At 47.0% G+C, this 13,367-nt stretch overlaps 1 protein-coding gene across 1 annotated transcript; it reads right to left on the bottom strand.

The window, feature by feature from the left end:
- Positions 1-9,980: 9,980 nt before the first annotated feature.
- On the bottom strand, positions 9,981-12,241 carry LOC147495556 (uncharacterized). The gene is made up of 3 exons (XM_086568407.1): positions 11,699-12,241; positions 11,271-11,507; positions 9,981-10,706 (listed from the first exon to the last, which is right to left on the bottom strand). Exons 1-3 carry the CDS (start codon positions 12,239-12,241, stop codon positions 9,981-9,983), a joined length of 1,506 nt encoding a protein of 501 aa, XP_086424533.1.
- Between the last annotated feature and the right edge of the window lie 1,126 nt (positions 12,242-13,367).

Below are 13,367 nucleotides of genomic sequence, written 5' to 3'. Positions count from 1 at the left end.
ACCCAAAAGTGTATTATGAAACCCCGTTGAGACATATAAATTTGGTTAACTATGTGTTTAATAATCATGAAATAAATATGTTTTCATACTTTTGCAGGTATTCGCAGTAAACATGGAAATATGGTTTAAACCATCAATAAAGCACGAGGAACGACATATATATGAATTCTCTTCCAAATCCGCACAGAAGCATCAAACTTCCGAAGCTCCTACCTCTTGAAACAGACTTCCGAATGCGACAAGTGAGCTGCTCGGATAATCGTATGGCGAACTCTACGATAGGTGGGAAGTTGTAAAATTGCCCAAAGACCGACCGGACCACTGACTTACCACATATAGGACCCACTATGCAGGCCCACAAGATTGGATGAGTCATCAATCATGGAGCATGTCAAGACAAAAATGATAAATTATTGGTGCAAAATTGACACCTTGCATGTAATTAATTAGATTAGGTGTTAATAGTGAAAAAAAGGCAAGGTGTCACTTTGTTTTAATGTGGTGGATAAAAATAAAGTAAATGTGGTTTGATGTTTCACATGGGAGGAAATGAGATGTCTCTCAAATGGAGAAGAAAACAAAACAAGGGGGAGACACTCCATTTACTCCCTTGACTTATTTTCCTTACCTTGTATTATTTTAGTTTCTTAGCTATTTTTAGTTTTTAGTTTTAGTTTTTGTAAGAAAGCTTGTAATAGTTTTAATGGAGGAAACCTTAGTTTTCTTCTAGAAAATAAAAAAGCAAGTGAGTTTAATTGGTTTTCTTCTTCTTCTTTCTCTCTCTTTTGTTCTTCTAGCTTGTAATTCATCATCCCAAGGATCATGAGCTAACTTTTCTTTTGGGGAGTTAATCCATCTCATGTGAGGGAGAATATTTGTGGTTGGCTTGGCAGGTTGTTAGGAAGAACAACTAGACCTGCATCCTATCCCAAAATGATAGTTGGTGTAGTGTCTAGTTAGGAATCAAAGTAATGAGCTTAGAGATAAGTCATTGCTTGGTTCCACTTGCTAGCATGTATGAACTCTTTAATGAGCCATACATGCTAGGGATCAAGTTTTCTTCCATTAGGGCTTGTCTATGAGTTTAGGAAGAATCAAATGAACCTTTTCAAATCAACAACTAAATGTTATTTTCACATGAGGAGGATTAGCTCTCCACCTTTTCTTTAGTAAATTGTATTTTGTATTAATTGCATGATTTCAAATCTTAATGTTTTTTTTCTTTAATGTTTGTATAGGAAAGAAACCCAGAATTAGTAGTAAACTTACTCACTAGTTCCCTAAGAGTAACAACCAATTTGTAGTTGTCCTAGACTTTAGGTTGGTTCGAATCCTTATTCCAACTTTACGAAACGAAGATCGTGAGTAAGGAACTTTGAGTTCGCTTTCGCATCAAATTAGAGAGTCAAATCTCTAACGTAGTAAAAAAAGCTAATATCAAGCATATCATACTAGACTGCTAGGAAGAGTAGATGGCCGATGTTTGAAGCAATACATGAAAATTATGAAGAAGGTTATAGATTAGTCCCTGAGTTGTGTAGGCAAATACTAAAGAGAAACCCAGGTAGCAGCATTGCCAAGCATTTTGTGAGTGATGGAACTAAGTCTTTCATTGGTGGCGTTGTTGCATTCAAGTCAACAATAGATGGGTGGTTGAATGGATGTAGACCTATAGTTAGTCTTGATGATTGTTTTCTCAAAAGTAAATATGGTGGGTGTTGTTTAACAGCTAAAGGACTTAATGCCATGAATGGAATATTCCATATTGATGTTTATGTTTGTAAAGGGGAGAACAAGAATACATGGATGTAATTGTTATGCCACTTGAAGCCTCATCTAGACAAGCTGTTGGTGTTTTTAAATATAATTAAAAATATTTGTTTCTTGGAAAATATACTTTAAACATTTAATTCTTGAGAATTGTAACCAATTTTGTTGACTAGTAAAACTAGCCGTTGGAGGTAATTTATTGTGAAAAATAAATTATTCTCTTAATGGTGATTAGAAAATGATTTCATAACTGATTTCTTTGATGGGTTATAAAAGGATGATTAATTTGTTGAAGAAAGGAGGGGAATACAACAATGGAGTTTTGTATTTTCAGTTTTTCCTCTTTAGAATATTGTTTTTGAGCAAGTGATCGAATTGTAGTAGTTTACCGATCTTTTCTCCGTGCAAGAAGGATCGAGACAGGTGAATTATATTCTGGGCTGTTTTATTGTGGGGACACCGTGACTGTTATTGCTTGCACAAGAGAAGGCAAAGCCGCGGAACGTTTTAAAGAGAGCTACCTAGTCCGCGACTCAACCCAAGAACAAAAAAATTTGGTTTGCATTTCTATTGTTTTTCTCCTTTTTGCAGGTGATCAAGGTGATATCAAACTTGTCCACAACAATTTTAAGACGTTTCATCTGCTATGGATTCTGGTTCTGAGAAAAAAATCAAATGGTAACACTGACAACAACAAGCCTTTCAAATTTGAAGGCTTACATTTTAAGCTGTGGAAGCAAAAGACTTTCTTTTACTTGGCTACTAAAAAGGTAGCTTATGTTTGTACTTCGACCAAGCCCGTAAAGGTAAGCCCTCCCTATGATGAGAATATTAGAGAAATAGAAAAATGGATTGAAAATGATTTTATGTGCAAAAATTATATCCTTAATGCCTTAGCCGATGATTTGTATGATTACTACTCTTCTTTTGATACGGCTAAGGATGTTTGGGATGCTCTTCAGAAAAAATATGATACTGAAGAGGCTAGATCGAAAAAATATGGTGTAAGTCGCTATCTGAAATATCAAATGGTGGACGATACATCTGTTATTAGTCAGTCTCACGAGTTGCAGAAAATTGCATGTACATGAAATTATATATGAAGGGATGAAATTGGATGAACAATTTCAAGTGGCAGTGATGATTGATAAATTGCCACCTGCTTGGAAAGATTTTAAAAATACTCTGCGACACAAGTTCAAGGAATTTTCTATGGAAAGCCTTATTACCCGGCTTAGAATTGAGGAAGAGGCCAGAAATAAGATAAAAAAGAAGAAGTTCTTATTGTTTCTAGCAATAAGAATAAAGTTCAGGCTAGTCTAAAGCCTAACAAGAAGATTATGAAACCAAACCAGAACCAAAAGAACAGTAAGCCCTTTCACAACAAGAACTATCAACCCCCTTCAAGAAATGGTGATGATGAACCATTTATTTGTTACAACTGTCATAGGTCTGGGCATCAGCCTGATCAACACTACTTCGACAGTCAATACTCAAACCTCAAAGTTTAGTAGAAGTTTCAAAATGTCTAGGAGATCAGTCAGGGGGAAAGGAAAGGAAGTGGATAAGGTAGGTCACCCTATGAACTATGTACTCCAGGTTATAGCAATTTTGGGGATCAAGGAATTTTTTTTTGCAGGGAGTACATAGATGCACACCCTAACTGTACAACTAAAAAAGTCTTCAAACATTTGGGTTATGTGGAGAAGATGAAGAAAGCTCCATGGAAAAGTACACTAAGACTAGGAAGACTAAGACTATGGCAAAGACTAAAGGTGTGCAGAAAGAGGTTGTGGGGAAGAAGCAGAAAGAGCCTAAAGATGATGATAAAAGTATCACAGTGGAGGTCAAGGTTGTGGTGCATGGTGTGAAAGGTGCTTCTGTTTCTACTATACTTAATCTGGTGTGTTCATGTTTGTTTTAGTGTATTTTATATTATTTGTCATGGTTTAGGCCTGGTGAAGTGTTGTGTCTATTTTTCTATTTCTCATGGTTTAGGTCAATGTGTTGTGTCTGTTTCTCACGGTTCAGGTCTGCTGGCTTTTTATTTTGGAATTTGATGTAAGAACCCCTATTTGTACTGCCAGTTTATGATTCCTTTGTTATGATCATCTTTTTTATGTTATGTAGATAGGTTGTTGTTTGTGATGATATGGTTTTGGGATTTTATACTGTTTACAACTTACATTTTATTAGAATGGAACAATTAGATACGATAATCATTAGATTGATACATACACTATAGCCTCACTTAGGATATTCAATAAGACAACAATAATACTCATTATTACACACATCACAATCTAGTACAAGAGTAGTCTTCTTCTCAGTAGGCGCACCATAGGCTAGTTGGAAGCATTGTAAAGCATCTGATGGTTGTAACACCCAACCATATATGTCACATGAAAGCTGTTGTAACCTAAAATCCCCCTCTCTAATGATCTCCCTTTTTTCTTTTCTTTTTCTCCACCTCTTTCCTTCTCCTCCTTTTCTTTCCTATCTACTGTTCTTTTTATACCATCTCTCCTCTTTTTCTGTCCGTCGATCCTTCCCCTTATCCTTTGGTCGCGATCTTCCCACCTGTCACCTTAGGGTTCCCGTCCTTTCTTCCTATGCCCCCTCGCTCACCTTCTTTATCTTGCCCCTGTTGTCCTTCATTAATCCTTTTGACGTCATCCCGCTGACCTCACCTTAGGGTTCCATCGCTTCAAATGCCGTCATGGTGCCCCTACTTTCTCACCTCGCCTCGATCCCTCCATCCGTCCCCTTCATCTAGCGGCTTCCCTTCACCGCCACCTCGACATTCCCGCTTCTAGGGTTCCGCGTCCATATTCTGCTGTCCCCCCCTGTTGTTTGATTCCACTGCACCCGCCCCTCTTTTTGACTTGGTCCACGGCTCTATTATGGGTCACTACAAATTCCCTTCTTGACCCTCGCAGCGTCCACACATTGGACTCGAGGTCGAACTCTTCCCCTTCTCTCTCTTTTTTCTCGCTTCCTCGTCCTTCTTTGGACAGCGTGTGACGACGGAGAGGCACTCATCACGCCGCTCTTCCCGACGCCCCCCCTTTGGTTCCCCGTGCATCTATTAATCGCACTTTGGGTTTGGACCCTTTCCGACGCCCGTTTTCTTAGCCGGTTGAAGTTACTATTTTACCCCCGACCTATTTAAACCCCATTCCCCTTCTTCTTCCCTCACTTTCTTCCCTTTGATCTTGCTCCACTCTTCCTATTCTCCTTCTTCGCACTCCTTCACATATTCTCCGACGCACAAGCTCCTCCATTGGTGGCCTGCTCTACATCACCCTTTCTACACGGTTGTCTCCGTCGCTTTTCCTGACTTCCTCTCTCGTTGATAGGTACGCTTTCTCCTCTTTTCATCCTTTTATTGAACAGTACTCCATTTTTTTTCTTGTGAACTCCATTGATCCTTTGCGCCTGCTCATCTTCTTTCGATGTCGGGACGTGAATCCGGCGCCTCTACCTCTTCCCATTCGACGGGCACGCCCTCACCTACTCCCCCTTCTACTTCGGCCGTGCCTTCCACCTCCGATCGTCCTACTACCTTACTGCCGCCTCCCCCTAGATCTCGTAGACCTCATTTAAATGCCCTTAGAGCGGCTTATGGTATCCTATCCGACGTCGTACTGGAACACGTGCCTTCTATCACCCACTATCCTCACCTGGTCCCCTGCCGGCCGGGCTCCCGTCATTACGGTGGGTCAATAGTTGCCGGTCCTACTTCCGCTTACTCGCTTGGGCGGGAAGTCCGCAACCACTTTAACATTCCCCCTCCAAGGTATAGGTAACTTCGGCCGAATCGCATGCCGCTAATTCCTACAACAAATCCCACGATCCCAAGATTTCCAGCCGAGACATCTATTCCCATTATTATCTCAAAACTAGTACCAAAGACGCCAAGATAGATATCAATCCTTCGCGTTAAGCCCTAAAAAGCTTTTCCTTTCCTTACGCTTACCACCAGACAAAGTATGGCACCACTATCCGATCTATGTTTCCGGCAACTTTTGTTCATGCGGACATTCCTCCTCACCGACTCTTAATCATCTCGCCTTCCGCTGCGCGGTACCGGTCTCTTCTCCGCTATACTCAGTGTTTTCTCCCCGCTTACTAACTTTCTTCGCTTTTGCCCTACTGAGGTTGGCGGCCGATTCCAAGTCCCACATTTACGGCCGCCGCCTCCTGCCCAATCTTTGAACATATCCAGCGGCCAGGCTCCGCTCAAAATACACCGCTAGGCATCCATCCCACTACCGCGAACTCCCCTATTGCCCATTCCCGCTCTCAACACTTTCAACGGTTTGTCAGGTCCTTTTTTCCGCCCTCCGCCTCCCAAGGAACGAAAACCCCGCGCTTCCCCTCCTTCTAAGAAGAGACTTCATCCGTGGAACCCTCAACAATCCCCACCCCGCCTTCCTCTCCCTCCTCATTTCCCCCCCTCCCTCCGAAGCTATCTCCCGCTGGGGCGACCAGCCACCTCACCTAACTCCCCGGCGAGAACATGGACGCTCACAAGCGTAGCTCTTTGACAACGACTCGGGGATGATGAGGTCGTGAGATCCCTCCATCGGGAGGTGCCCACCGAACAGCCACCTTCAAAGCCGCGGACCTCCTCCGTTCGCAGGATGCGACACCCCATCCACGCCGACCCTCGCATCCGCGGGAAGCGGCCTCCATCCCCGTCGTCGTCACTCCTCTACCTCCTCTCCCACTCGTCGGCTTGGTAAAGAGCCGTGTCGCGACCCGCTTCCTTTGATGCCCCGCCCCCCCCCTGTTGCGAAGAATTCCGTCCCCAGATTCAAGGTCGCGAACCGTCGGGTGAATCTCGATGATTCTGCTCCTCGACAATGCCGCGGTGGCATCCTCATTATTCTACAACTCTCATCTACCCCGACATTGCCTATGCAGATGGAGGTACCTTCGACCAGACCGCGGCCTACACCCATTGGGAAGGGTGAGTCTCTCCCTTTTTTTTTTTTTTATTTTTTATTTTTTTATTTTTAACCTCCCTTGCGTCTTAGGTCAATCTGGATATCTCTTACATGATCCGCGGCCTTCAACGCTTCGAACCAAACCGGCCGCCATGGAGAGGGAGTTGGATGGTCCCCGGGCTCGGCGGGCAACGCCCGCTCTTCAATCGGATTTGGTGGCTGCCTCCTTGCCAAGCCGCGTGCCCAAGATGACCTACGGACCGCGGAAGATTCTCACCAACGTGTACATGGATCAAGTCAACGATCGCCTTAGTCGCCAAAGGAATCCCTCCTAAACCATCACCAAAGAAAACCTGGCCTCTTCGTCCCCGGCAAGATCGGATACACCGGAAGCCCTCAAACAACAACACCAAGAGACCCTAGCTGCGGAGTCCCAAAAAGAACCTCGGCCGACATGAACATTCTCCGCGATCGCTTTTCAAACGGCCGACAAGAGGGTGGCCAAGAAACTACAAGAAGCCATGGACCGTCTCACTCAAGAAGGTCGTCTTCTCCCAGAAAAGCTTGACATTCCCACTCCTGGCCCTACTGAGGCTCTAGTAGATCGCCACCGGTCGCCGATGCCGCTTCCAAAGACCGGCACCGAGATCGCCGATTGCCACTCCAGGGGGAATGCCGCTATCCTCCCTACTGAAACTCCTGCAGCTGTAGTTACCATCCCCCAATTGCCTTAGAAATTTTTGGTATTGTAATATGACCTTTTTGCTTACCTGTCTTTACCCTTAGTTGTATTTACTTTTTTCCACTCTTTATGTTATTGTAATACTGCCTTGAACTGGAACTCTGTCTGTTATTTTACCGTCTCTTTATCAACTGATGCTTCTTCTTAGTTCAACTCTCCATCTTTTTCTTTCTCTATTATTCTGTTTCTTTTCTTCATCCTATTCTTCTCCCAAACCTCCTATGAGTTCTCCCAATAGCTACCCTCTCTTCCTGCGCTGGGTACTGGCTGGGGCTACTCCCTGACACCCTTGCATCTCCAATCTGAAGCGGGTTCAACAGACTCCTCGGGCCGACCCGAGGAGGGCTTACCCCCCTCCGCGGGATCTCTCACACTTTTACCTGATGGGGCTATCTCGTTGCCCCCAGCATCTCTAGCATCACTGATCCGTGGAGGGCTCACCCCACTCCGCGGACACCTCGGACTTTCCTCTAATGGGGCTCTTTCGTTGCCCCATGCATCCCTGTCTCCTCGGATCCACGGAGGGCTCGCCCCACTCCGCGGTCTCTCTCATACTTTCGCCCGATGGGGCTCCCTCGCTGCCCCCAGCGTCTCTAGCTTTTCTGACCCGTGGAGGGCTCACCCCACTCCCCAGGCTCTCTTAGCCTTCCGTCTGATGGGGCTCTCTCGTTGCCCCAGGTATCTCTAACATCACTAATCCGAGGAGGGCTCCCCGGCCATGCGGACCCTTCCAGTTTTTCAGTCTGCCCAGTGGCTCCCTCGCCCCCCATGTACTCCTAGCTTTTCTGTCCCTAGGAGGGCTCACCCCTCTCCCCAGGCTTTCTCAGACTTCTACCTGAGGGGCTCTCTCATTGCCCTATGTGTCTCTAGCATCACTGATTCGGAGAGGGCTCACCCTGCTCCGGGGACATTTCCAGATTTTCGTCTACTGGGGCTCCCTCGTTGCCCCATGTATTTCTAGCTTCTCTGACCCAAGGAGGGCTCACCCCACCCCCCGCTCTTTCGGACTTTTACCGATGGGATTATCTCACGCTGTCCCATGTATCTATAACATCCCCGGATCGGGAAGCTTCAACACACCCGCGGACCCAACATTTTCGCCTAATGGGGCTCTTTTCGTTGCTCCACGCATCCCCCGGCTCCTCGGATCCGAGGGCCCGCTCCCACCTCGGTCTCTCTCATACTTCCGCCTGATGGGGCTCCCTCGTTGTCCCATGTATCTCTAGACTCCCTGATCCGAGGAGGGCTCATCCCACTCCCCGGCTCCGGGCCCCGCCTTCAATGGGGCTCTCTCGTTGCCTCAGATATCTAACATCACTGATCCGAGGAGGGCTTTCACCCATGGACCCCTCTAGATTTTCGTCTAGTGGGGCTCCCTCGTTGCCCCATGTACTCCTAGCTTTTCTGACCCGAGGAGGGCTCACCCCTCTCCCCAGGTTTTCTTAGACTTCGCCTCGATGGGCTCTCTTGCCCCATGTATCTCTAGCATCCCCGATCCGGGAGGCTCCCCCCCGCCGGACCCTCCCGGCTTTCGTCTAATGAGGCACCTTCCCAATACATATAGTCCCTATACAATTCTTTGCCCTGAAATACATGAGGCATTTTTTCTTTGCCTAAAAGGCTTACGTTACTTTCTACGATACCATGAACAACAAACTTCCCTACATTCACAAAAGTGCTGCGGTTTTATATTTTTACATTCAGCGGGGGTCCTCCACTCCGACCCCCTTTACATTGCTCAAGATGGGTTTACATTTAATGATAAAAATTTTTCAACAGTCTTACGTTCCATGGTTTCTCTATCTACTTCCCCTCCAAGGTCTGCAACTTGTAGGTTCCGGACCCTCCAACCTCTACCACGGTGTACGGCCCTTCCCATGTTGGACCCAACTTCCCGCCCTTCTCTCCTTTGTTGTTTCGGCGTCACCACCCGCAGCACCCACTCCCCGACCTTTGAAGTGTCGGGCCCCCTTCGGTTCGTCTTGTCTGCCGCGAGCCTTTCGGTGATATTCCTCTAGCCAATACGCCATGCATCTCTTTTCTCCTCCAACAAGTTCAAGTCTCCAGCCAATATACGCCAATTAGACCCATCTTCCACCGCCTGGTTCACCCCCCCAGCCGCTGATCATCTCCGGCGGATTACAGCCTTCGACTCAGATGCCATGGCGGCATGCGCTCCTTGGTACTTGTCCTCGGGTGGTTCTATATGCCCACAAAGACATGATTCAGCTCATCGCCCGTGCACCCTTTTTATCCTCCAACTTCCTTTTCAAGTTGTTCATAATCATTTTGTTGGGCGCTTCTACCTGTCCGTTGCCTCGATTGTAAGGAGCCGAAAACCCCGCCTCACCCGATATATCCAGAAAAATGCTGCCACTTTTGCTCCGCGGAACTGAGTCCCGTTGTCGGCGATTATTGCATATGGTACCCTCGAATCTACATACGATGTTCTCCCCATAGGAACTTAATCACTTGCGCCTCTTTGATCTGCTGTGAATCGAACGGCCTCAATCCACTTAGTGAAAATAGTTGCTGCCGGCCGACGTATCTTCTCCCCGCCGGCTTACCCGCGGCAAATGTCCTACTATATCCATTGCCCACATGGAAAATGGCCATGGGCTTGACACGTTGTGTAGGGGTTCAGCAGGTGCGAATATCCGCTGTGAGAATCTCTGGCATTTGGGGCATCTCTGTGCGAAGTCCATTGCATCCTTTTTCATATGTGGCCAAAAGTATCCCTGTGTCAACAACCGGTGTGCCGTCGTTCTTCCTGCAGAATGGCTCCCACAGTCGCCTTCGTGTAGTTCTGCTAATACCTCCTTAGCTACTCGAGCCCCCAAGCATTTCAATAATGGCCTACTGAAATTCCTTCGGTATACCTCTCCTTCTACCAAGACGTATCTTCGAGCTGTCTGCTCCAACCTTCTCTTCTCTTTCTTGTCCGTCACCACCTTCCCTCGCAAAAAATTCCTGATGGGATCGGTCCAGCACTCTTCTTCCTCGGCTACCTGACATGCCTCCGCCCCTTTTTCAGTGCTCGGTCGGTCCAATCTCCCCACCCTTATCGTCCTCTCTTCTGACCCCGGCATTGCCGCCGCCACATATGCTAGTGCATCGGCATGTCTGTTCTCCCCCCGTCCCAGATGTACAAACTGGATCTTTGCGAACCTTTTGGCCTTTTCCCGCACCACTTCCAGATACTTTGCCATCCTAGGACATCTAGCTACAAAGCCTCCGTTAACCTGGCATACCACGAGGTTTGAGTCCGAATACACTATCGCTCTCTGGACCCCCACCTCCTCACCATCCCTAACCCCCTATCATCACGCCTCATACTCCGCTTCATTGCTTGACGCCCGAAATCCCAATTTTGTCGTCAACTCTATCCTATTATTATCCCAGCGCGAACAAGCACCACCCTATGCCGCTATTTTCATCTGTGGCTGACCCATCTGCGAATATCCTCCATCCATTCCTTTTATCCCAAGGGTCCATCGCACCTAGTTCCCCGTCTTTCTCTGGTTCCATAATCATTTCCTCCCCCCAATTAGGATCCTCAGCAGGGAATTCCGCTAAGAATTCTGCCATCGCTTCCGCGCTTTCTCCGCGATCCCTGCGTCTGATATCAGATTCAGACGACCGAAAGCATCACCGCCCATTTCAACATTCTTCCCGAACTCTCTGTCCTTAATGCATGCTTAAGGGGTAGGTTGGTAACTACAACGACTGAATGGGCTTCGAAGTAGGGCTTCAACTTCAGAGTCGAAAAGATCAGGGCCAGCGCATACCTCTCGATTTTACTATACCTCGTCTCTGCGTCTAGCAGTGTTTTGCTCTGAAAATACACTGGACTCTCCACTCGATCTACCAGACGGATCAGCACCGAGCTCACCGCATACTCCGAATCCCCTAGATATAGGTACAACTTCTCCCCTTCCTCCGGCCGCGATAACAAGGGCACTCTGCTCAAATATCCCTTCAATACTTGGAATGCCACTTCGCACTCCTCCGTCCATGCGAAGTCCGTCGTATTTCGCAACAGCCTATACAGCGGTCTGCATTTGTCAGATGAGTTAGATATGAACCTGTTCAACGCCGCCACCCTTCCTACCAGTCGCTGTACCTCTTTCACATTCTACGGGGATGGCATTTCTATCAAAGCCCTTATCTGTTCCGGATTAGCCTCTATGCCGCGGTGGGTCACAATGTAGCCCAAGAACTTGCCAGTAGTTACTCTGAATGTGCATTTCTCGGGATTCAATTTCAAATTATACTTCCGCAATATGTCAAAAGTCTCCCGCAAACCCTCCAAATGCTCTTCCTCCGACATGCTCTTTTCCACCATATCATCTATGTATAACTCAATCCCTTTCCGAATCTTGCTTTTCGACATTTTTCGCCGCCTTTTGAACGTGGCCCATGCATTCTTCAGTCCAAACGGCATCCTGTTGTAGCAATAGGTGCCACCTTCTACCACAAACGCGGTTTTCTCCTGATCCGGACCATACATCGCCACCTGGTTGTATCCCATTGACGCGTCCATGAAAGAGAATACTTTATACCCTGCCGTCCTGTCTACCAACTCATCTACCCGTGGCATAGGGTAGCTGTCTTTCGGGCACTCCCTATTCACATCCGTGAAGTCGACACACATACGCACTTTACCATTCTTTTTGGGCACCGCGACCACATTGGACAGCCACTCGGTGAATTTGGTTTCTCGTATGATGCCTGCTCCCTTCAGCCTTAACACCTCTTCATGAATACTCCGCTCCATTTCGCCCGATACTCCTCGAACTTCACCTTGGACCGGCTGGCATCTTCATTCATGTGCAACCTATGGCACGCAAATTCCAGGTCTAAACCTGTGACATCCTCAATTGACCACGCAAACACATCCCTATTTTTCAACAAGAACCGTATCAATCTGTCTTTCCATTCCTCCGTTAGATCGGAACCTACCGATATGAGCCTCTCTTCCTCTCCTTCTCCAATATTCACCACTTCAATTGTATCTAAAGTCTTTGACCCTCCGCCGGTCCCCTTTTTCACCGCGAGCCGATCTGTAATTGCTATGCCCTCTTCCCTCGGTGGGGGCCTTCCTCCTCTGTCTCATGCACCAATCGCTTCATCGTTCCTCTATGATTGTTTTGGTCGTCACCGGTCTCCGGACTTCGAATGTACCCGAAGGAGTTGGAAATCGTATCACTTGATAATATGTAGGCCAGGTATGCCCTTCATCTCGTGAATCCACCTTCTACCCAAGATCACGTTATATTGGGAGGCGGAATCCACCACCATGAACCGTCAGAACACCGTATAGGGCCCGAGTCACCGACAACAAGAGTTCCCCACGGGCTCCGTCATGCTTCCGTTAAATCCATATAATTTGGTGCGGGAGGCCTCAACCGCCGGGATCCATCCCCATCTCTTCCAGAGCTCCTTTAAAACAACAGATCTACCCACGGCTTTCACAATCCACCAACACTCTTTCACCGGATAATTTCTCATCGCCACCGCGGATTACTAATGCGTCCTCATGAGGGCATCCATCGCTGGTAAGTCGGACCTCATCAAGACAATCATATCTCGATCTTCGAAGACCCCATTCTTAGTCGTGGAACCGACCCCACTACCATGATTTGTTGGATGCTCGCGGTCCTCCTTACCCTATCTCTATGCGCATTATGACTTAATATCTCCCCGCTAAAAATCACATGTATAGTCCCCTAAAGGTGACGACCCACGGCGCATGCGGTCCTCATTTCGTGCCTCTTTCACAAATTCCTTCATTTTGCCCTTATCCACCAATCTCTGCACCATCCACTTCAAAGCATAACGCTTTCATCCGTCTCTACGATTCCGCGATCCGTGATATTCGCGAATGGTTTATCTGGCAGCTC

The sequence above is a fragment of the Coptis chinensis genome, chromosome 6, assembly GCF_015680905.1.
Source record: "Coptis chinensis isolate HL-2020 chromosome 6, ASM1568090v1, whole genome shotgun sequence".
Lineage (NCBI taxonomy): Eukaryota > Viridiplantae > Streptophyta > Magnoliopsida > Ranunculales > Ranunculaceae > Coptis > Coptis chinensis.
The sequence above is the reverse complement of the archived record's forward strand: the minus strand, read 5'-3'. Positions and strand labels throughout refer to the sequence as shown.

What these genes read in the sequence shown, in the direction of transcription:
- LOC147495556 (XM_086568407.1), bottom strand. Translation starts at nt 12,241, where the DNA reads ATGGAGCGGAGTATTCATGAAGAGGTGTTAAGGCTGAAGGGAGCAGGC. An exon ending in CCGAGAAATGCACATTCAGA is followed by an intron (nt 11,508 to 11,698) that starts GTAACTACTGGC and finishes ACCGCTGTATAG; the next exon opens with GCTGTTGCGAAATACGACGG. An exon ending in CTGCTAGACGCAGAGACGAG is followed by an intron (nt 10,707 to 11,270) that starts GTATAGTAAAAT and finishes GTGGTATGCCAG; the next exon opens with GTTAACGGAGGCTTTGTAGC.